The following is a 25,536-nucleotide window of genomic DNA, read 5'->3' on the forward strand; positions in this document are numbered from 1 at the left end:
TGCAAGGTAACCAACAAGCCTTAGGCTTGACTACAGTACTACAGTGCCCAGGGAGGATGAAGAAGTAAAACATGTTTTACTCCATTAAGACAGCGCCAGAGAACAAAGGCGTCAGAACTAACCACAGGTCAAACCAGTGTCACATACCTTCCCAAGATCTCCAGCAACTCAGCAACCCCGTTGAAATGCTCAGTCTCATAAACAAAACTTTACGAGAGGGAAAGCGAGAGAATAAACCTTAGTGAAACATCCGTGAAAGTATCATGTCAATATGAATATAGTGAGAATGAGGAGCGCCGTCTTACCGTAGAAAAATATTATTGATCTGTTTTCGTATAAAAGCCCTCAGCCCCAGGAATTTCCCATAGATTCTGTGTAAGACTGTTTTCAGGTAGTCTCTCTCCCGAGGGTCCTCACTGTCAAAGAGTTCCAAGAGCTACAGAGAGCGAGAGAGAACGAGAGATTAAACAACTACAAACTACTCAAATTTGTACAACACTAGTCTACATTTTTGAAGTGCATCTCTACAGCATCTCCAATGTAAAAAAAAAAAAAAAAAAAAACATCACTCACCTGTAGAACGAATTTCTGGTCTATGTACTTTTTGGCAATGCTGGGCTGGAATTCCTGACTCTCCAAAAATCGTATGAAGAACTCATACACCAGCTATGACACAGAGAAAGCGAGAGAGCGGTGGAAGAGGTTAAGGGACGGAGTCTTCATAATGCAAAGGTAAGGCTATGGAGAGGCTGGAGCGGGACAGACTGGGAGGTCAATAGGCCGCAGGAGGTCAAAGGTCAGAGGCACACCTTGGGTAGGGTCCTTATTACCTTTAGTGGTAACCAGGGTTACAAGATGGCCAGGGGGAGGAGGGCTTATGTTTGGGAGGGTTAATATATATATATTTTTTTTTATTGGTCAAATGAATTTGGCTGTTTTTGGAAATGTTATAAAAGATAAATACAATGAAAAAGTTTTACCAGGAAGAATCTCCTTGAGATCTTCATCTAATTTCTAAAGGAGTCCTGGGAGGCACAGCAGCAGGTACACAGAAAAGGGGGTGAGAGACAGAGGACCTGACACTAGACCTGTAGCCATACAAGGGACTGTCAGAGCCAGGACATAAATGGGAACTCAACTCAAAAACTATATATTAAAAACAAATATATATTAGTCCACTGTTGATACAGTCCCAAAATGTTATGGCATGTCAGCAGTCAAGTTATCAAGATATTGGACTTTCAAGAAGCAAAGTGTCACCGGCCACATCATCATGCATTAAAGATAAACATCAAGATACCAAGGATTCCAGGTAGGTTTTTACAGAGGTGACCGACACTCAGTCTCCAATAGAAGGCAGTACACACACACGCACCAATCAATTGTAGCCTCAGTGTTACCTGTAAGTGTGGCCATGAGGCCTCCAGTGTGGGTTCATCCTCCTCTGGGTCAAACTCATTACTGTCACTGGGTGGAAGGGTCCGGAATATGTTGTAAGACACCTGGGAGACAGGACAGAGAACAATACACAATCAACTGACTTCCCTGGAGATTAAGGCAGTGGACATGTGAGTGAAGTGAGTAATATAAAAATCAGTTTTATAGGCAACTCAGGCACTTCAACATGGATGTGAAACAGAAACGTTGATTAAGGTTCATTGTATTTATCATTTTTATCAACAAACTTAAATTGGCTGGAAGCAAGTATATTTATGGCATGAGTGCGTGTTCTGTTTAGTGTGTTGTAGCCTCACCATTTTGACCACCTCCGGGTAAGCCTGTTCTGTCAGGTAGCCCCTGCTGACGGTGACATAGTCCACCAGCTCGTTGAGCGTGGAGCGCTTGTACTCCTTCATCTTCAGGTCAGACAGCGTGTCCATGAAATCAAACACAGTACAGCACTGCTGCAGCTTCTTCAGGAACAGCTCCGGCTGCTCCGGTGCCGGCACGTCTACACACAGGGAGAGAAAGAGATGTCAGGAGTGAGAGGCCTACTAGTATAGGGAGACTTGTAGCAGATAGGAAGAGGAGCACATGGCAGAAACAGAGCAATCACATGAGAGGATATCTGAACAGAGCCCTGAAACCAATAATAAAAGAACGCTGGAGTAGAGATGGAGACCTTTAACGAAGCATGTGACAAATAACATTTGATCATCTCTGTGCCCACACGCATGCACACACCACTTGACCCTACAGGTCACTCATCACTGCAGAATGTGGCTCTAGTCAACATGTATACGAGTAGCATCCACAGAAAACAGTGTAGCACAGGTAGAAGAACAAAGACCATACAGACCAGAGGAATGGGCATCTGTCCCAGAGATTGGGAAACTGATCAATAAAAATGTAATAATGTAAAGAGGTTTCCATCAGGGACCAGTTTGCCCAAGAGCTTCAACCGATGCTATATGTACTAGTACTTATATCTAGGTAGTCTAGTCTTCTGAGTCTCCTACATAGTGCATTAGTCTGTTCCTGTAGTTTAAACAGGAGGTATAAAACACACAGACAGTACTGTTAAAAGTGACCTTATCATGGACCATCGCTAAGACACCAACTATCTACCCGGTATTCCTCAGCCAAGCATCTGTCAACATGACATTACACAGGGCAATATCTCAGCCAGCCAGGCAGCATGGGTAAAGACAGAGCACAGGAGAGGCCAGGGTTACAGAACAAGTCTACCAGGCCTGTAAAAGAATAGTAGCCTTGTAATCCTTCAGTATGTTTACTGTTTTATATTTGGGATATCGTTTCCAACAGTAAAAGTAAAATTGCTGGAGGACATCTTTAAATTCCCAGTGGAGTCCAAATTCAGTTTCTGTGTTTTGTATCATATTGTACAACAGCTGATGAAACCAACACTGTAAAAGTGTGACTACTTTTTTATTTATTTCCTGATAGCTGATGGTTGAAAATATCAAATCTACACAGGACCTTCTAAAAATAAGCAGTTTTGCATGGGTGGGAGTGTCGGTGATATAAAAATGGCTGCATTGAGCATTTGTAACCTTTATTTATCTAGGCAAGTCAGTTAAGAACAAATTCTTATTTACAATGACGGGCCAAACGTGCGCCGCTCTATGTGACTCCCAATCTCGGTAGGATGTGATACAGCCTGGATACGAACCAGGTACTATATTGACGCCTCTTGCACTGAGATGCAGTGCCTTAGACCGCTGTTCTACTAAGGAGCCCATTTAAAAGGACAAAAAAAAAACTTTGCACATTAATGTTAGAAACTTATCGTTAGGGCATCAATTCAGGCAATTTATCTCGAAATGGATAAATCGCCCAGCTTTACATATCCAAACAGGTGTCTGACTTGGACTCTAGTCTCTCTTGTCAGACAGGTTGCCTCTGACAATGTACCAATGCACCAGCTTACATGTCTGTAGAAGTTCCGGTGTCAGTTGGGATAGAGTACAAGTGGAAAATGGGCCGCGTGTCACCGGTGACGTTACTGCCATATACACGCTTGTTGCCCGAGCTAAACATGAGCAGAATGTCTACCTGTATTTCTGCCTACCCAAAATCTGGATTTGCTGGGAAAGTTGGTCTGATGGCGACCCTCCCTGGAACAATATTTTGTCCTCTTTCAAAATTTCCAAGAGAATCCGACATTACCCCCTGGCCTAATGCTCTTGTTCCTATACCTATCCAAGTTTAAATAACAGATAGCTAGGACCATCGGGGTGAGTGCGTGGTTAGTCTAGTACAATGCCTCTCCTGTTAGGCCTGCCCCACCGTGTGTGTGTGTGTGTCAGGGTCTGTGTAAGGGTCTGTGGCTGCTGCTGGTGCCTGTCCCGTTCCTGGTTGGTTCATATAATTAGTGCACCAGTAGTCAGTGATGGTCTTCCATCCAACCCCTGGGTATATAGGAGAGGAGTAGCATGTGAATGGCCTTAAAAGGAAGCTATTAATAGAGCAGAGAGTCACACAGGAGAGAGAAATCTCTCCAGGGAGAAGGAGCGCCCGGCTGGGCCCAGCACACAACCAACACACAAACGCTCGTGATGCCATTATTCCAGGTGTTGTTCATCAGTTGATGTGAGAAAGTCTCCTGGAAGAGCCATCTTGCAACTATTAACTTTGATATAAAACTCAGCAAAATATATAGGATCTTGAAACTATGGAGAGTGAAACCTGTCCATCCACAAGAAATTTACCCTGATTAAATATGTCAACTGCGATATTTCTAGATAATTATTCATTGCTCTACCAAATCCAGGAGAATCCTTTTTGAAATGTGAGAAAATAATATTTGGAATGGCAAACCAGATAAAGCTACGGGCACATTTAGATGCAATTGGAGAGTACTCAGAACCCTTCCCTTTATCCACATTTTGTAACATTACATCCTTATTCTAAAATGGATCAAATATTTTTTTCATCGTCCATGTACACACAATTAATTACCCATAACGACAAAGTGAAAATACGTTTTTAGAATTTTTGCAAATTTATTTACCCAAATACCCAGTGCATTCTGTTTCCATTGATCATTCTTGGTATATCCACCTGTGGTAAATTCAATTGATTGGACATAATTTGGAAAGGCACAGACCTGTCTATATAAGGTGCATGTCAGAGCAAGGTGCATTGAAAGTGCATGTCAGAGCAAAAACCAAGCTATGAGGTCAAAGGAATTGTCCGTAGAGCTCGGAGACGGGATTGTGTCGAGGCACAGATCTTGGGAAGGGTGCCAAAAAATGTCTGCAGCATTGAAGGTCCCCAAGAACACGGTGGCCTCCATCATTCTTAAATGGAAGAAGTTTGGAACCACCAAGACTCTTTACAGAGCTGGCCGCCTGCCAAACGGATGCAATCGGTGGAGAAGGGCCGTGGTCAGGAAGGTGACCAAGAACCCTTTGTCACTCTGACAGAGCTCCAGAGTTCCTCTGAGAAGATGGAAGAACATTCCAGAAGGACAACCTTCTCTGCAGCACTCCACCAATCAGGCCTTTATGGTAGAGTGGCTAGATGGAAGCCACTCCTCAGTAAAAGGCATATGACAACCCGCTTGGTGTTTGCCAAACGGCATCAAAAAGGACTCTCAGACCATGAGAAACAAGATTCTCTGGTATTATGAAACAAAGATTGTACTCTTTGGCCTGAATGCCAAGAGTCACGTCTGGAAGAAACCTTGCACCATCCCTACGGTGAAACATGGTGGTGGCAGCATCATGCTGTGGGGATATTTTTTCAGCAGCAGGGACTGGGAGACTAGTCAGTATCGAAGAGAAGATGAACAGAGAAAAGTACAGAGACATCCTTGATGAAAACCTGCTCCAGAGCACTCGGGACCACAGACTGGGGGAAAAGGTTCACCTTCCAACAGGACAACAAAGCTAAGCACACAGTCAAGACAGCGCAGGAGTGGCTTCGGGTCTCTGAATGTCCTTGAGTGGCCCAGCCAGAGCACGGACTTGAACCCGATCTAGCATCTCTGGAGAGACCTGAAAATAGCTGTGCAGCGACTCCCCATACAACCTGACAGAGCTTGAGAGGATATGCAGAGAATGGGGAAAAACTCTCAAAATACAGGTGTTCCAAGTTTGTGGCATTATACCCAAGAAGACTCAAGGCTGTAATCGCTGCCAAAGGTGCTTCAACAGAGTAAAGGGTCTGAATACTTATGTAAATGTCATTAATCAGTTGTTTCCCCCCCCCAAAATGTCTAAAAACCTGTTTTTGCTTTGTCAGTATAGGACTGTGTTTAGATTGATGAGGGGCAAAAAAAATTTAATCCATTTTAGAATAAGGCTATAATGTAACAAAATGTGGAAAAAGTCAAGGGGTCTGAATACTTTGCAGATGCACTGTATATAACGAAAATGGGATTGGAGGGTTAAAACTTAAATATTAAGGCATTAAACCCCTTTATAGCCTCCATTATACCAACATTATATCCTAATCCAAACTAGTTTTCCAGCAGGCTACTAAGAGAGGCCCATCCTGTTTAAGATTGGGCTCTTTGCCTTTTTGAAGATTGACAAAGGATCCCTGTTTGAAGTATCCTCCTTTTAAATGAAGCCATACGGAGTTGGCTACAATTCAAATTTCATCCTCCAGAAAAGGCAGATCAAATATTACAGCAAATAATATGGCTAAACTCCAATTTACTGAAAACATTTAAGGGTATAATATTCATGAAGGACATTGTAAACAAGTAACATTTTCACAAAAGCAACTAAGAGGCAATTACTTAAAGAAGAAATTAAAGAATGAGTCTGTCTACTACACATTACCACTCATTAAAAAACAGAAATGGCTTATACTTATTAGTATAAATCGAAGTCAAAAGGTTTGACCGCAGTGCCGCATAAAGTTCAAGTCCGTTTGGAAACAGGCCTCTGATGTACCAATACCTTAGCATCGGGTCTATGAACTGACATGTAAAACAACCATTGACATCAATCCATTCATTTAAATTTAAGCTATTAGATAAACTTGCCACAAAAAAGCAATGCTCAACATATGGGGAATTAAACAGTCAGCCTTGTGCAGATTCTGCAATGAAGAAACAGACTCACTAGAGCATCTTTTCTGGTACTCAGCCTGCAGGTCCATCTGAACCCTGATATGACATAAAACCACCATTCCTGGATCTGACTGCAAAAGCGAGCCACCGATGGACAGTAGCGGAAAATATGCTCTAGTGAGTGTTTCTTCGTGGCAGAGTCTGCACAAGGCTGACTGTTCAATTCCTCATTTGTTGAGCATTATTTTTGCAGCAAAATTTTTATCTAATAGCTCGCTTTTGCAGTCAGGTCCAGGAATGGTTTTTATGTCATAATATTACGGTTTAGATGGACCTGCAAACTGTATTGTTAGGGGATCTGAAAAACCACGATCAGTCAATGGGAAATGTCAATATGCTCCTGGGGTAAAGTACTTATCTTTGGGGCAATATCAGTAGAAATGTTACACATAGGAAGGTTCAGGACCCTCGTAAGACATCACAGTAAAATGGAGGGATGTATTGCAAAAGGAAATAGCAAAATAGTAGTGTACTGGGAAAGATGAACCTGTCTGTGGACATCTGAGGGTTGGGGTTAAGATCAAAATAAATGGTGGATTGGCCAGTCGGTGAAAATCGAAGACTTGCAGAAAGAGGAAATTAGGAATATATGTATAATTATTTATCTACATGTGCCGTACATGTGAGCGAAAATAGCTGTAAGTAGCAGAAGTGTTGTTGTCAGTATACTCCAATCAGGGAAGGGGTGGTAGGGTGAAAATAATAATAATCCTAATAAATATTTTTTCTGTTTAAAACAGTAGTGAACACGACAGCCCTATCCATAACAATACAGCATACAGTAACCAACCAGGAGTGAACACACGGCTCAGTTGACCGCAACAGACCATAACAGGGAGCAAGTCCTAGAACGGCTTGGAGCACCCAGTCTTGGACAACACAATGGAGATACCAGTTCATCACAATACCGAGTACGTTTCTCTGCCCAGCCCCTGGCACACACCAACACAGTAAAGTCCACAATTCCAATGTGTAATAAAGTATGTATAGTTTAGAAAATAGGTGAGAGTCCAACCCATCCCTGTCAGACTACCCTAGCACAACCCTGGGCTGCTGGGTCCAGACTCACACCATTGAAGAAGCATTCAGCAGGTCTCAATCCCAATTGTCCCAAATAAGCAACATAGGAAAGATCAGCATTCAGCACCATGTAATCTAGCCTGATTCACTAACAGTTACCTTAAAATCTAAAATAATGACATCTAAAATTCAGATGCTAAGCCCATACCAGCAGAACTGAGCACAGCAAACCACATCACCCTTCCCAGCCCAAGACTAGGTCAGCACTCTGCACAGAATAGTTCAGTCTAGCACACTCTGACAAGCCTCAGCACAGGGAGGGGAGCATCATCATAGCTCCCCTGGCAGACTAAATAAAGACTGCTGCTTAATTAATGTGGAGAAAGCGGAGCTTCTCAGAGAGAGAGAGAGAGTAGTTTAATGGCTCACCACAGGAAATGTTCAAAGTAAATTTCATAATCACTTAAAGCTGTTGAGCAGGGTGCAAGCAAGCCTCTCGTCATATCCACATAACCAGGGTCCTCTCATAGGACATCTACTGATGAGAGACTGGAGCCTCAGGAACATCACGTACTCTAAAAGCTCGCACACATTTCACCCAATGTGGATCCAGCGGTCGTCTGCCGATCGTTCAGCACGCTGTATTTTAAGGACCACCCGAGGAAGACGTCTGACTGCTGACATTTCCCACGATTCTAAATGTAAAATCGGTGCGCACTCGGTTCACAAATGACATCCAGATGTGCCAAGTACTCTCGGCCAGCAAACGCTACTGGTGTCTCTGAGCCCTATGTGGAGACTTGGACTTGCTGTGCAATGCTGCTCTACCGCATGGTAATATGACATCAGTCATGATTGACACACCCACCTCAGCCCAATGTGTCGCAGTCCCCTTGTCCTGCCCAACAGTCACCTTTTTCACCTGACTGAAAAATATGGGTTAAACAACGACACCTGCAGGCAGAGAAAATCCAATAGCAACGGCAGTAGCAACATTTCTTAGTACCGTGCAGAGCACACGGTAGTACTGTAACCGTACAGAGCACACGGTAGTACTGTAACCGTACAGAGCACACGGTAGTACTGTACAAAGTACTCCGTAGGACTGTACAAAGTACTCCGTAGTACTGTAACTGGGAGGCCATCCCTGTAAATGAACGACCAGCAGTGTTAGTCATGTGATGCTAAAGCTAACGGACACTATGAGTTGAAATTCACATGGAAGTAACGCAAATGGACACTTTGCCAGGTCTTAAGACTCAAGTACTTTGCTTCAGGACTTAATAAAAACCCATCATCCATGGAGTTTACTCAGAACGTAGAAGGCTATTCTTAGTGGTCACCGTTTTTAGATGGAAACACAAATCCAGGAAGTGAGTGTAGGTATAGAGTAACAATTACGTCCCTCAGAGCAGCCGACACACACACACACAGAAAGTCTGCCTGCTTGCTTGTCTAAGGGGAAAACCCCGGCCACACTATACACTCTGGCGGGCTTGGGTTACGGTTGCAGGAGAGAGTGAGCGGTTCCAACAGATGGGCTCAGCAGGTGACCGGGCCAACACTGTCAGAGACTGAAGGTCAATATGTATGATATGTACTGTATGTATACACAGGGAGGCAGACCATCACATCAACACTGTGTCAGAGATGGAGAACCACACACACACCGTTTGCATCGTCTCTGAGCTGAAGATTAGACAACAAACCAGGTAATGGTTGGTCGGAGTATGGTCTGGCAGAAACGCAACCAACTCTGGACCATAGGGATTCAATTCCCACCTGAGCCCTTCCTGTTTGTGTGCCCATCTTTGTATCCATCTCATCATTCAGATGTTTCTATAATGAAAATACTTAATTCCTTTAAAAACAAATTCCTACTACTTGTTAATTTAGTCAACCAGTATGCTATACAATGGAATGACACCATGAAATAAGTTGAGACATCATTTTCTGTTCTCTGTGTGTTCTCATATGGCAGCTTCAAGAAGCCTCATTATGAAATACACTGCCATGTACTGTCAATCATTGACGGATGTAATCACACTGTGCTAACTATGCTCTCCACTTTAGTAAAAAGGCCGACGGAGTTCATACAAGTCATTTTAACTTTGAACATCGAAAGCCTCCTAGGCATTGTACAGCTACGGTCACCTCTTGGTAGCAGAGAACAGTCTCTCTCTGTGTGCCTCCTTTCAAAGGCAGTGTGAGTAATCTGGGGCTGTCAACACAAAGGCGCTCTTCACACACAAGGTCAGGTGAGAGGGCCAGCAGCAGCGTGCGCAGGTGAATCACATAGCAAGCATTCCACCAACCATAGCCACCACACCACGCCCTTAACAAGCATAACTCTGAAAACCCCTGCAATCAGTGGCACTGACCATGACAACACAGTCAATATGCTACCTGCTGTAACACCTGCCTGGCTACCACAACATCCTCTAGCAGACAGAAAGCCAACAGAACGAAGGCTGCTGTATGGCGAAGCTACTGCACTGCTCATCCACAGTACTACACAGCAGCACTCCTTAGAGATGATTGCTGCACAGGCCGATCCACCCTTATCCTACATCTGACTTCAAAAGCTCAGTCATACCCTCTTTCCATGTCCCCCTGCCATTACCACTCCATTTATATACTCTCCACTCAGCCCCACATACAGACATACCAACACAGCCTGCCAAGCCTTCGAGAGGGCCCTTAGTAGGTTAACTAGAACACTCCTCCACCCCCAGCAGAATCACGGACACTCACTCTCAGGTTTCCGTTCCTCTGTAGAGTCCACCAGCCCAAAATATTATCTGTTGGGGCAAAATTATTCAAATACTGATGGTGTGAAAAATAGTAGTTTGTTGTAGTGGGCACACACTCCCCCCTATGCTGCTTGTTTGGAGCGAGTGGGACTGGAAATCTATAACGAGACAACTGGTGGATCAGGTTACCCCTGAGGGGAGGGCGTAGGGGGGAGAGGGAGCGTTGGGGGGCCGCACTGACCAAACAGAGACCAGGAACCACCAGACAGAGGAAGCTCTACGGCCAGTGCTGTTCCCCTAACTCCCCTTTCACCGTCTTCATTCTATTTCTACTCCCCTTATTTTTTTACATTCGGCTCACGAGGTCAGAGAGAGCGATCTGTCTTCCGTACTACACAGAGAGGTGGTCCTAAAAAACAGGCATCTCGCCAGCGCACATCCTTAACGTAGGCATCACTCCACCTCGAAGATTCTGGTAAACAGAGGGAGTCTCCACTCCACCTAGTAGATGTGGAAGGAGGGGAAAGGGTTTGCCATGACCTGGCCAAGCATTGGAAAATCCTCTTCGTCCTCCTCTTCCTCCCTCCCTCTGCCATGAAGCATTAGGACACAAATGCTTTCTTCAGGCTCCATGCCAGACTCATCACCACTCCCTCGTTCTCTCAGTCACTCTCACCATCCCTCTAACTTCCTGAGAAGGCTCTTAAAGAGCTACCACAACAACTCTTGACTTGCACACTGAGGGAGACATCCACGCAGGCCTGGAACAACTACCCAAAACAACATTTAGGAATAAAAAGTATCCCTTGTTGGGACCATGGGCTCTGCAGCCTAGCAAACTATGAATGCTTATTTCTACTGTCTTTGTTGACATGGGGTGAACATCTGTCCCCTTTCCACCTTCAAGAAATAGCAAAAGAATTTAAACAAACTGAATCAACATAGGAGGCTCAGATCTAGTTACAGGAAAACCATATTTCCCTGGCTGTGACTAGCAGGTGAAGTCTGAAAGGCCACCCTCACAGTCTCTTCACTCTCACTGACTGCATACATAGAGTGCTCCTCCTTAGAGGTCAAAGGTCAGTCAGTCGATGATAGATGAGGGCGTGTGTTGGTGCCGCACGGAGGGTTGAGGCATCGCCAGTCGCCACCACATGGTTGGATAGAATAAGTGCAGCTCACCTAACACCAGGCAACTACACACACCTCCTCAGTCAGCCAACAGCTATTTCCTCCTGTTGTCTACATGGTCCCAGACCCGACTACAATCGTTTGAAAATGCATTCCTCTACTCCTTGTAAGTATTCCCAAGTGTGCAAAGATCCAACACAAATTGAGAGGTGAAATCAGAGGGTTTCAGAAAGCTTTCATCAATCCAGTCATGTCAGATCTGTGATCACGTCACAGGATGGTAGATACCATGTCAATGTATTAAGGTTCTGCGTTTCACTGTGGTGATGTGCTCGTTAGAGCAATGAACGGGCATGAATTTAAGCCCGAACACCTACCCATGTCCACGATATTCAGGCCTGATTGCTTCTGCCAAATTTAAGTCCCCGCCCTGCTCGAAACCAGAAATAACTTCCTCTGTTAGTAAATCTATTTGCTGTTGCTCCTCGGTCACTCGCTCCCTGTGCTCTGCTCATGGCGGTTCTGAGTATCCATAGCAACGGCTCCGCTTGGGCTGCTCTGCTCAATGAAGAGACATGAGAGAGCAGTTAGCTGTTAGCTACTTTTCGTCACGCTAGACTCTGACAAAACTCAAGGAACATTCTTATTTCTTTGTGAAATAATCTCTCTGGTCGTGAGGTTGAATCACTTCTGACACCATGTTATGATCTTAAACAGATATGACTGTGCTGCGCAGCACATCACACGCTAATGGCTGAGCTTCAAAATGTTAGTGTACCCGTGCCCTGCCCGTACTGTTGTTATAGATGAAAGAAAGCAGGCCCTGCCTGGCCCTAGCATGATGTCGGGGTCCGTCGGGCTCAGGGAGGAGAGCAGAGCTCTAGTGCTCGTCCCCTGAATTAAAGAGGAGATTACAGGTAACAAGCTATCATGAAAATGGAATCACATTTTAAAAGGGCACTTACAAAGACAACAATACTTAGGTTTAACCATTTAAAATGATGGTGTCCAATATGATGAGAAAATCATAGTATGTCAGATCAGATTTGCACCTTTTATTATGCAGGTGTTTATATAACAACACGGATGGTATACAGTGCACAGTAGTGCTGCCCGACCACATCATCCTCACATGGGCCTGAATGCAGAGCAACTACTGCACCCTACTCGCCCAGAGCTCTGCAGCGGCACTGGCTGGTAATGGTGAAAGTGTGACTCACTCACGGCCAGGCAAACAAACTAAAGAGCAGCCCTGAGTGGAGAAGAGAGAGGACAGTGAAGTGATGCCACCCACGCCCAATAGGTCACTCGCGTGGCAGACAGACCTCCAGGAGGGAGGGACACACCCTGGCTGTGGTTCCTGTCAGGCTGCATTCCATCCGTCACTCTAGTCTCAACCTCTCTGTATAGAGCCAGGCAGGCAGGAGAGGACTGACCCCACCTGTGAATCAGCAGCAGGCTGCCTCCCTGTCTGGGCATGCAGTTCACGTACCACCAGCAGAATGCACACACACTGGCGTGTACGCTACACGAGCATAGAGCAGAGGTGCAAACTGGTGACGGTCCAAAAAGGCTATTTTTTTTTGCATATAATTTGCATATTCTCAGAGAGTATCAAGTGCATAATACATAGTGGAATACTGTCAATACTCCTAACCTTTCAAACCACAATAGACAGAGAAAATAGTGTCCTGGGGTAGAAAAGGGGGTCGGGTTCTTTGGTCTTGGTTTATGGGTTATCATATCATGCTAAATCTCAGTCTCCCCAGACAGAGTGAGGATTTGATTATTTTCTTGGGGACATACATTTTCCAGTGGGATTAATGAAGCACTGCAAGGTGAAGATCAAGGACTAGCTAGACCCATCTGCTAAATTAATTCTTAGCCAACATTAAGCACAACTCAGTCTCCTCTTAGTAGAATTTGACCTGTCAGTATAACTCACACACACAACTCATTTTAAGACAATTATTTTATTTTGAAGCTCAAAATAAACAGTAACAGGTTATCACTCACATCTAGCCTACACCCACCTACAGTCCACATTTTAGCTTCCTTCTTTTTTAGCTTAGACTAAAAATGATGTTGCTATTTTTCTTTGTTTAGCTGTGTCCTCAGTCTGGCCTGCTTCTCCTCCTCCACTGCAGTCTTCCTGGTCTGCTGGGCACTGGATGTTGGCTGGCAACCATACCCCTCCCTCTTCATCAGGTTCTCCTGTCTCTGAGCTTTATCCTTCCTTCCTGCAGTGCGGATGTTCTTAGAATCCCTTGCTCAACTTGACATCATGTCTCTGGAACATCTGTAAGGCAATCAGACTCCTGGACCTGTGGATATATTTGGTGGTCTGAATTGCATTGAAGGTAGCCATGTTCATGCTCTTTTGAGCTGTGATGTCTCCCATCACAATAAACGAAGACTCCACAATAGGACCATGGAAGATTGAGGGAGACACTAGTAAAATCTGGTTCAGGCCCCACCACTTGACCATGTTGTCCTCATCCTTGTAAGGGGGAAGGGTAGAATCCACATTAAACTTCACGACTTCCAGTGGAAGCTGAAATTCGGGTGGAACTGGGTGGTCCATCATCCTAGCAAGCCGCTTCAACAGGATGCCAGTCTGTGAATGGCCTCTCACCACTGGGTCGTGTGCAGAGAGCAATTGCAGGGTCATGCTGTCCAGTGGCATTTTCTTCTGCATGTAGGCTGCAGTTGTCATGTATGCAGTCTTCACCACGCTAAGAAACTTTTGCACAATCTGGAAAACATTGACAAAATAGATTGTAAATGAAAACATCTTACCCAGCAAAAAAAAGTGTTTTAAGTTTAATTTCTCATTATTATTATACATTTACTAACAGGGTGTCCTGGATGTTCTGCCTTAGGTTTCTCAGACACTGATCCATCATACAATTCTCTGGAAGGCAGCATCTTGTCAATGAAGTCCATCTCCATGAGCTTCTTGGGTGTGGTGATGCTCAGCCTTGAGAAAGCATGCCATGAAAGTGGTGATCACTTCAAGCTGCTTGTGGACAATGGTTTGGCTGCCCTGTGAATTCATTATGGCATGTTAAAGGAAAATTGTACTATTTTATGACCACACAGAGAGATGGTTTGCAGTTAAGGGCAAATACTCTGCTTATATGTCCATCCAACTGATGAGACCCAGAGAGTAGGCATAGTATATCATTTTTCTTATCCAATAAGAATTTAGAATTCACTTAAAATGTGAAGATACGCACCTGGGAAACCATAACGTACTCCTTCAACATGGGAAGCAGAGAGTAGTGCAGCTCTCCAACCAGATCTTCACCACGTTGCAATGAAACATGTGCCTACAAAACCACGTAAGCCCACTTACAGAGCGTTGGACCTGGTAGCCTGTCAACCTGTGATCCACCAAGTTTCTCAAAAACAACATGATACAGTACCTTTGCTGATATGTAAACTCAGGACCATGGGACAATCACCTGATTGTGCCCGGCTCACCAGCATTATGCCATTAGTCAACACTAACCTTACATGGCCTTTCAATAGACAGATCAAAACGCACTAGCAAAATCCTGACTTCCTCTACACTCCATACTATCTACCTCCATACTAGCACTGCTGCAGTGTGTCATCTCCTTCTTCCCACACACCAAAGTGACAGCTATCCCTGGCAGTGCATTAGTTTAGTGGGGCACATTGCGCACCACAAAATAAAATACAGACATGAAAGCCAGTGGCATAGATACAAAAGTAAACACAGACACCCCACCACCCTCTTCAAACACACACCTGGCAGTTATTTGGGTTTTTGGGGATTAAGGTCAGTAGCATACAGTGTACCATACACTCGCTCACATTGGCTCCTCCCACACACAATCATACAAGCACACACAACATTTTTACATTTTATTTTTTATAAACCTTTATTTAACTAGGCAAGTCAGTTTAAAAACAAATTCATATTTTCAATGACGGCCTGGCTGTTCAGGGGCAGAATGACAGATTTGTCAGCTCGGGGATTTGAACTTGCAGCCTTTCGGTTACTAGTCCAACGCTCTAACCACTAGGCTACCCTGCCGCCCACAAATAGATTGAGTTGTTTTAATCACCACCAGTCTGATGTAAAAGGGATGAGTAATTCCCCAAATTTGATGTGTTCAAAACATGAGCTTGTGTAATGTAGTAACACACATCAAGGAAAATAGCATATATAAAATCATTTAATATGGCAAAAATTATTCCATATTTTAATTCAGGATGATCGTAAATGATGCACTCACAAACTTTTACAATAATCACATATTTCTCACTACATTAACCATTTAGACTGAAAATATGTTTGTGTTTTGAAATGATTTAATATGTATTTTGATGATCACATTATTGATTAGCCTGTGTTTTTTATTTTTTATTATCGTATTGCGTTCATTGTTTGTCACGTCACCTAACACCCTACTGTTATGCACAATTTAACCAGGTGCTCTAGAAAGAGTTCCCATTGTGACAACGCAGCAGCCCGTGAATTATCCCTCCCTAAAAAGAGCGGAACAGGCGGGAGCTTGACAGCCCGCCGTTCCGCTCTGTGGACAACGAATCTCATTGTTAAGGGCGGAGACACAAGCATCCCATCACTATATCCAGTATCTCTGGTGGTGATCACACAGGGAGAAGATCAGTTCGCGCCTCTCTTTTGTAGTTCAGCCACCACAAAAGTTATTTTTATGGATCTACACGATTCACGTGGATTACCTATTTTGAGCTCAAAAGTGACGAGTTTGCATCCCTGACACAGGGACTGTGATAAACATACACTCGCTCACATTGGCTCATGAAAAGAGTTGCAGAGAGAAGGGATGAACAAGAATCAATGACATCTCTCTGCTCTCTTCTGACCATGCTGGTATCAGCATTCACTACTAAACACACTCCCACATCACACCACTCACAAGTTAGCATGAAGGTTAGTTGGAGGGTTATGGAAAGAGACTATGTGGGAAGATATGAGGTATTCGAAATGAAACACTTACCCTTGAGCAGAGGCAGGGGCGTGAGCTCGATGGGTTTGCCCTGAGACCGGAATTGGGACGAACTCTGCGACCGCTTTTGCTTGGCCTTCCTGACAGACTTCCGTGAAAATCCGTCCACTTTGTCCACAGATGGAGGTGTGGTGGCTGCCGAGGACATAGCCCTGCTGTAGGAGGGGAGATAAGTTGTAAGTCTCTGCTTAACATATAGCAACACATAAAAAACAAGACAGTGTTCATGTGCAAATACACTACACGACCAAAAGTATGTGGACACCTGCTCGTCGAACATCTCATTCCAAAATCATGGGCATTAATATGGAGTTGGTCCCCCCCTTTACTGCTGTAACAGCATCCAATCTTCTGGGAAGGCTTTCCACTAGATGTTGGAACATTGCTGCGGGGACTTGCTTCCATTCAGCCACAAGAGCATTAGTGAAGACGGGCACTGATGTTGGGCGATTATGCCTGGCTCGCAGTCGGCCTTTCAATTCACCCCAAAGGTGTTTGGGGTTGAGGTCAGGGCTCCGTGCAGGCCAGTCAAGTTCTTCCACACAGATTTCAACAAACCATTTCTGTATGGACCTCGCTTTGTGCACGGGAGCATTGTCATGCTGAAACAGGAAAGCACAGAATTGTCTAGAATGTCATTGTATGCTATAGCGTAAAGATTTCCCTTCACTGGAACTAAGGTGCCTAGCCTGAACCATGAAAAACAGCCCAGACCATTATTCCTCCTCCACCTAACTTTACAGTTGGCACTTTGCATTGGAGCAGGTCATGTTCTCCTGGCATCCACCAAACCCAGATTAATATGTAAGACTGCCAGATGGTGAAGCGTGATTCATCACTCCAGAGAATGCATTTCCACTGCTCCAGAGTCCAATGGTGGCAAACTTTACACGACTCCAGCTGACGCTTGGTATTGCGCATGGTGATCTTAGGCTTGTGTGCGGCTGCTTGGCCATGGAAACCCATTTTATGAAGCTCCCGACAAACAGTTATTGTGCTGACGTTGCATCCAGAGGCAGTTTGGAACTCGGTAGTGAGTGTTTGTTTTTGTATTTATTATGGATCCCCATTAGCTGCTGACTTTTCCTGGGGGACAGCAAAATTAAGGCAACTGAGGACAGACGATTTATACACACTACGTGCTTCAGCACTCAGCAGTCCTGTTCTGTGAGCTTGTGTGGCCTACCACTTCACAGCTGAGCCGCTGTTGCTCCTAGACGTTTCCACTTCACAATAACATCACTTCCAGTTGACCGGGTCATCTCTAGCAGGGCAGAAATTTGACAAACTGACTTGTTGGAAAGGTGGCATCCTATGACGGTGCCACGTTGAAAGTCACTGAGCTCTTCAGGAGGGCCATTCTACTGCCAATGTTTGTCTATGGAGATTGCATGGCTGTGTGCTTGATTGTATACACCTGTCAGCAACAGGTGTGGCTGAAATAGCCAAATCCACTAATTTAAAAGGATTGTCCACATACTTTTGTATATATATTGAATGTCCACGCCGTACCTACATGCACACACAACAGCACCACCAGCAACAATGCTGCTAGTGAGGTTGAAAGCTGTCATTTGAGTGCAGACACTCTTGTGCTGAGAGGAAGCTAAGGAAATGTCCAGTGTTGTGTGTGCTGCTGATTATGCTTCATAGCCATTGATTAGGAGCACCAGGAGGGGAAGCCAGAAAGACACTGTACACAACCACAACCAACAGCCTTTACTGCACTACAACAATTTGTTTTATTATTTAACCTTTATTTAACTAGGCAAGTCAGTTAAGAACAAATTCTTATTTACAATGACGGACTACACCAGCCAACCCCGGACGACGCTGGGCCAAACTGTGCGCCCGCCTATGAGACTCCCAATCACGGCCGATTGTGATACAACCTAAACCAAAATGGCGCATATGCGCCGCCTTTAATCCACCAATTTAGGCAATTCATAATTGGATTACTACGGGTCTCAGACTGTGTGTGTAATAAGAAGAAACCCACAGCGTAGCGGAGTAAGGGACAGCATTGACAGAGACGGGGTGCAGCAGGGTTAACAAGAATCCATCCATCGGGTCAAATTCATCCAACGTCTAACACATTACCGGTCAAGGGACAGGCTGGGAGACAGAGAATAGCAAGCAAACTAAAGACACTCAGCCCTGAAACTAGACACACAATCATGTCATGTAGCCTGCCCTGAGAATATGGGTGGCATTGTTAGCTATGGCTTTATTAGCCTGTTTACCGACCCAAGGGTGGAATAGTTAATCAGATGGTCGTAACTCTCGTTCCTACTGCTTACCTGCATAGCCACGCAGGTCTGTTACCACAGAAAAACAAAATCTAGAAAGCAAACAAGTCCTTTTCCGCAGAAAAATATTGTGATAGTTTGCCACTGAAAACTGGACAGGCCTATTCAAATATTATACAAAGTAAGTCCCTGGAGCCAGAGAACATGCCACAAAAGCCTACAAAAAGCCATGCAAACACCACCTGCCACCATGCAGTGGAGACTTGGGCTACAGCCGATGTAAACCCAAGCACACAGCGGTGCATGCTATTCCACATTACAATCACCTTTGCACAGTGGCAATAGAGTCCACACATATCACCATCAGTCCTTAGTGCTCACTCACTGACCAAACAACAAGCCCTAATGGTTGAGGCATGGGTGCCACTGCTGCTTCACAGCACAAAGCCACCCCCCCCCCATGCTCCTTACATAAGTGACCAGATGACATCCACACAGGCTGGGGGGGATTAAAGACAGAGGGAGAACACACAGAGAGCAACAGAGGGAGAGAGAGCAACAGAGGGAGCAGGGAGAATGGGGAAGAAGAGAGCAACACTACAGGAAGTTAACAAATATCAGCAGGCCCAAGAAAGCTCCTCTTATTACCAGCCAGGGAGCTGGAGAAGAACAAATCACAAACACAGAAAAGAAACCGAAGGAGCGAAACACTTAACACAGGAGCGAAAGGATGGACAGAATTGATGAGGGGATCAAGCAATGTGCCATACTGCAAAATCCCTATTAACCTCCTCCCCAGCATAGCTTCAGGTTTTATTTGTCACATGCACAAGTACAGTGCAAGCCCTTCTCAACAGTGCATTATTCAAAAACAAAATAGTATAACAAAAACACAAGAAATAACACATAAGCAGAAGAAAAAAATGGGGAATGTAAGCAATATATAGGGTCAGTGGCAGTACCACATTTACAATGTACAGGGAATCTGATACTGGAGTAGTTGAGGTAGATATGTACATGTAGGCAGGGATTGGGAGAAAGTGATTGGTTGCAGGATAAAAATATAAACAGTATGGTAGCAACATAAGTGGTGGGTGGTGCATGTATGTGTGTGTTCAAGTGTGTGTGCAAAAGTGTCAGTGTGATAGGTGGATATATATTGAACGAAAATATAAACACAACATGGTCTCATGATTCATGAGCTGAAATAAAATATCCCAGACATTTTCCAGAAGCACAAAAAGAAAAGCTTATTTCTCTCAAATGTGGTGCACAAATTTGATTACATCCGTTAGTGAGCATTTCTCCTTTTCTAAGAAAATCGATCCACCTGACAAGCATGGCATATCAAGAACCTGGTTAAACAGCACAATCACAATAAAAGGCCACTCTAAAGTGTGCAGTTTTGTCACAACAATGCCACAATGTCTCACGCTTTGAGGGAGCGTGCAATTGGCATGCTGACTGCAGGAATGTTCACCAGAGCTGTTGCCAGATAATTTAATGTTAATTTCTTTACCATAAGCCACCTCCAATGTAATTTTAGAGAATTTGGCAGTATATCAAACCGGCCTCACACCCGCAGACCGTGTGTAACCATACCAAGCCTAGGAACTCCACATCCGGCTGCTTCACCTGCGGAATCGTATGAGACCAGCCACCGGGACAGCTGATGAAACTGAGGAATATTTCTGTCTGTAATAAAGCCCTTTTGTGGGGGAAAACTCATTCTGATTGGCTGGGCCTGGCTCCCCAGTGGGCCTATGCCCAGTCATGTGCAATCCATAGATTATGGCCTAATGAGTTTATTTCAATTGACTTATTTCCTTATATGAACTGTAACTCAGTAAAATCTTTGAAATTGTTGCATGATACGTTTACATTTTTGTTAAGTGTACATGTAAACCGGTGCGTAAAGGACCTGAAAATAGGACCTGCTTACTATGGCTAAATAAAACTAAAATCTAGAAAGTTTCTGGGAAAGGGAAGTGGTATCATAATCACAATAGTTTAATCCTAATTCTGCATTTAAACTGAGGATAGGCGTTAGACAGTAGTCCGGACTTTTCCAAGTAACAAATGTATACTGAATCATGAGAACTGACAGATGACATAAAATTATGACCCGGTCAGTTCCTGATAGTCTATAATGATTGCACAGAGCTCAGGCACATCATAAAACAAGGCAATCCCATAATGCACCAAGCCCAAACTGACAGGCGCCCAGAGAAGGCTGATAAGGTGGGGGAACAGTGACTAAGACTTGGGCTATATTACAGTCAGGCACATGGCATAGGCACTTACTCCCATCATAAATACAGGGGACTTTGGATGCTAAGTTATCTTGGCTGGGACATGATGTTTACCTTCCTCAATGTGACATTCAAAACCCTTCAGAATGACCCGGTGGGACACATGAAAATTGTGTGTACACACGCACGCTCACTCAAACACACACGAGACACAAACACTGGCACACACCTGTGGATGCTTAAATCACAATCATGTACACCTACAGTGTGAATAAATTGTTCAACATGATTCACTGGGTTTAAGCATTTTCTAAGAAAAACATGGTTTGCAGAAATAACAAAAAAAACACCCTTCAAATGAAATCTCAATCAAGCCACCCTTATCTGTATGCTTTCATAAACAAAATAAAGACGACACCAAATATGCCACTGGAGAACATCTGTCCAAGGACTCTAATAGTACAGACTGGTTGTCAAAATCTTCATTCCAAACGGCAAGGCTCAGAAATGTGACAGTATTCCTCAACCAAACAGGGACAATGTATGTATGATGATTACATTTCCTCTGAACCTGACCTTCTGGACAAGAACAAATGGATTAATGTTAACATTATGCACATCTAGGAAACCCTTGGTTAGTTAGCCTACAAACTTCTATTAAAACCGGGTTAACCACGATTGTTGATTCAAATGCAAAAATTAAACGAACTAGCTATAAAACAAATACATATTAAAAACCAATCCTGGGTTAAACACGATTGTTGATTCAAATGCACCGATAAATATTTAAATACGCAGGGGTAAAATTAAACGAACTAGCTATAAAACAAATACATATTAAAAACCAATCTAGTTAAGAACATTTATTTGTTCACATGGACCTGCCAATTGCCCCATGCTTTCTTTGGTGGAACATGGTTTGATAACAAATTCGATGAAGCACACCCTGACCACAACATAATGACTGCATTCGCCTGTCAGCTGGAAACCGAGTGTAAATTCTCTATCTCTAGTGAGAGCGTGAAAACATATGCTAATCCATATCCATCTCAAATATACCTAGCTAACGACCTTTGTTGAGACATTCCGTCAACACCAATGTAACGTAACGCAATGCAAGTGTTGACGGTTGTATTGCTATAATAATAACTAGTGGATAGCATAGGCTCAGCATCAACTCTCTACTTATCTTGAACAAACACGTATAGTAGCTAGCGAAGTCAAGATCACAGTAATTGGTGCTAACGTTAGCTAGTTAGCAACCTAGCCATCCGACATTTCCACCAAAAACAAGCGTCTTCTTCAGTGTTTGTCGTTAGCTAGGTGTACTTACAATATACTGTTTTGGCCTTAACACAATATAATGTAATACTGGTAATATTGGTAGTAATATGAGCAAAATATAAGATTATCGTTATTTAATGGCTAGTAACGACAGAAAGTTAGCTAACGGTTAGCCAGCTGTGATGTTGGGTCGTTCGCTAGCTAACGTTACCTATCTAGCTAGCTAAATTCGTCAGCCAGTCATAGCTAGGTAGCTAACTAATGTTAGCGAGTTACATGAACGTTGTAGGAATGAGTACTGTGTGTGTTACATAACGTTGTATAGCTATCTAGCATTTTTAAAACGATTTAATTTATAACAAAATATCTATTCTAATGTGTCCTACTGACATCAAATTGTGAAAACGAGCTGAACATTAATCCCACACATCTCTCGATATGGAAACTAGCTAGCTTCTAATGCTAACTAGAACCACACGTACCCGAAACAAGATAGCTGCAGACGAACGAGAATGAGTCGTATCGTACATTACCTTGATCCTCTGAGGCTCTGTGGTTCGAAACGAAGACGGTGGCAAGTAGTTATCCTGTATTAGACGATATTAAACTAAAATGCTTCCAATCCCGTACAAGTAGCCTCTCGCAAGTAGCGGAAAAAAACACCAGAAAAGGCTATCTTGGCCTTTATTAGACAGCCAAACCCACGAGCACCTTTTACCTTCTAACAAAATAATCCTCCGAGTCCCATTAATAACAAAATACGGATGTATAAAAATATTAAGCTGAGTCAATCACATTCCCTAGTTATGAAGGAAATCACTTGTTTACACCACACCTCTGTACTTTAGGTAAATTTTCTTTAAACAGTGTTTTATTTGGGGTAATCTCTTTTCACCCTATTGTCAATATTACTGGGCTGAGTCCATGGCACACAAAACAGAGATACAACTAACCGTGATGCTCGGTTTGGATCTAAAGACGATGATGATTGGTCGGTTTGAAAGAGGTAATGGATGGGGTTGGATGTTCGACAACGTCCATCATTGCGCGAGTTGAGACGCTCATAGAGATGAATAAAAACAGGTAGGTTGAAGAGCATGGGACTAGGAAAGAGATTGGGCAGAAAACGAGATGGGAATCGCGAGTCCTCCCCATATGGAATGAAGTTAAACCTGTCCAAGGCCCAACCAACCCTGATTTACCGTATCATCCTCACTGAAGGATGGTTTTGAACAGGCGAACACTAGCTACTTCTCTCAAATCAAATACAATTGTATTGGTCACATACACATATTTAGCAGATGTTATTGCGAGTGTAGCGAAATGCTTGCATTTATAGATCCAACAGTGCAGTGGTATCTAACAATTCACAACAATACACACAAATATAAACGTAAAAGAATGGAATTAAGAAATACGTAAATATTAGGACGAGCAATGTCGGAGTGGCATTGACTAAAACACAGTAGAATAGAAAGCAGTATGTTAAAGTGACTAACGTTCCATTATTAAAGTGACCAGTGATTCCATGTCTATGTAAATTCAGCAAAAAAAGAAACGTCCCCTAACTGTCAACTGTGTTAATTTTCAGCAAACTTAACATGTGTAAATATTTGTATGAACATAACAAGATTCAACAACTGAGACATATAATGAACAAGTTCCAGACACATGTGACTAACAGAAATTGAATAATGTGTCCCTGAACAAAGAGGGGGTCAAAATGTAACAGTCAGAATCTGGTGTGGCCACCAGCTGCATTAACTACTGCAGTGCATCTCCTCCTCATGGACTGCACCAGATTTGACAGTTCTTGCTGTGAGGTGTTACCCCACTCTTCCACCAAGGCACCTGCACGTTCCCGGACATTTCTGGGGGGAATGGCCCTAGCCCTCACCCTCCAATCCAACAGGTCCCAGACATGCTCAATGGGATTGAGATCTGGGCTCTTCGCTGGCCATGGCAGAACACTGACATTCCTGTCTTGCAGAAAATTATGCACAGAACGAGCAGTATGGCTGGTGGCATTGTCATGCTAGAGGGTCATGTCAGGATGAGCCTGCAGGAAGGGTACCACATGAGGGAGGAAGATGTCTTCCCTGTAATGCACAGCGTTGAGATTGCCTGTGTCACCGATGGGAAATGGCTAGCTAGTTAGCGGTGGTGCGCGCTAATAGCGTTTCAATAAGTGACGTCACTCGCTCTGAGACCTTGAAGTAGTGGTTCCCCTTGCCCTGCAAGGTCCACAGCTTTTGTGGAGCGATGGGTAACGATGCTTCGTGGGTGTCAGTTGTTGATGTGTGCAGAGGGTCTCTGGTTCAAGCCCAGGTCGGGGAGAGGGGACGGATGTTAGTTATACTGTTACACCTGCAATGACAACAAGCTCAGTCGGATGATGCTATGACACACTGCCCCAGACCATGACAGACCCTCCACCTCCAAATCAATCCCGCTCCAGAGTACAGGCCTTGGTGTAATACTCATTCCTTCGACAATAAACGTGAATCTGATCATCACCCCTGGTGAGACAAAACCGCGGCTCGTCAGTGAAGAGCACTTTTTGCCAGCTGTGTCTGGTCCAGCGACAGTTGGTTTGTGCCCATAGGCGACGTTGTTGCCGGTGATGTCTGGTGAGGACCTGCCTTACAATGCGCCTACAAGCACTCAGTCCAGTACTATTGTTGTGTCATCTGTAAACTTGATGATTGGGTTGGAGGCGTGCGTGGCCACGCAGTCATTGGTGAACAGGGAGTACAGGAGTGGGCTGAGCACGCAGTGTGCAGTGCGATGGCGATTGCATCATCTGTGGATCTATTGGGGCGGTATGCAAATTGAAGTGGGTCTAGAGTGTCAGTTAAGGTAGAGGTGATATGATCCTTAACTAGCCTCTCAAAGCACTTCATGATGACAGAGTGAGTGTTACGGGGCGATAGTCATTTAGTTCAGTTACCTTTGCTTTCTTGAGTACAGGAACAATTGTGGACATCCTGAAGCAAGTGGGGACAGCAGACTGGGATAGGGAGAGATTGAATATGTCCGTAAACACTCCTTTCGGTTTCCCATTAATTATATTATTTAAATAGCACACACACACATTACGGATAGAAGGTGAGGATTTACAATAACAGTTTGCTCTATTTATCCACTGAGATTAAATTATATTTTTTCAGGAAATGCACCACATCAACTGTTACATAATAAATGCAGAAATAGTACTGATAAGAATAATGCCTGAAAAACAGAATGGCAATTAGTGAAAATATTAGTGAAATGTAA

The 25,536-nt window shown here is 43.9% G+C and overlaps 1 protein-coding gene across 2 annotated transcripts in view; it reads right to left on the reverse strand.

Moving 5' to 3' along the window:
- LOC139375168 (serine/threonine-protein phosphatase 2A 56 kDa regulatory subunit epsilon isoform-like) overlaps window positions 1-23,275 on the reverse strand; it is a 35,425-nt gene extending 12,150 nt beyond the window's left edge. The window contains exons 1-7 of one of the 2 annotated variants that reach the window (XM_071116717.1): window positions 22,794-23,275; window positions 16,467-16,630; window positions 1,755-1,951; window positions 1,401-1,502; window positions 574-666; window positions 306-436; window positions 148-207 (exon numbers count right to left, since the gene is read on the reverse strand). In XM_071116717.1, the coding sequence (XP_070972818.1) occupies window positions 148-207; window positions 306-436; window positions 574-666; window positions 1,401-1,502; window positions 1,755-1,951; window positions 16,467-16,623 (740 nt within the window). In that variant the 5' untranslated portion in view covers window positions 16,624-16,630; window positions 22,794-23,275. Of the gene's footprint in view, window positions 1-147; window positions 208-305; window positions 437-573; window positions 667-1,400; window positions 1,503-1,754; window positions 1,952-10,321; window positions 10,479-16,466; window positions 16,631-22,793 lie in introns of those variants that run through there. The other variant, XM_071116718.1, reaches the window with a different exon arrangement.
- Between the last annotated feature and the right edge of the window lie 2,261 nt (window positions 23,276-25,536).

Source organism: Oncorhynchus clarkii, chromosome 19, assembly GCF_045791955.1.
Source record: "Oncorhynchus clarkii lewisi isolate Uvic-CL-2024 chromosome 19, UVic_Ocla_1.0, whole genome shotgun sequence".
In the NCBI taxonomy this organism is placed as follows: Eukaryota; Metazoa; Chordata; class Actinopteri; order Salmoniformes; family Salmonidae; genus Oncorhynchus; species Oncorhynchus clarkii.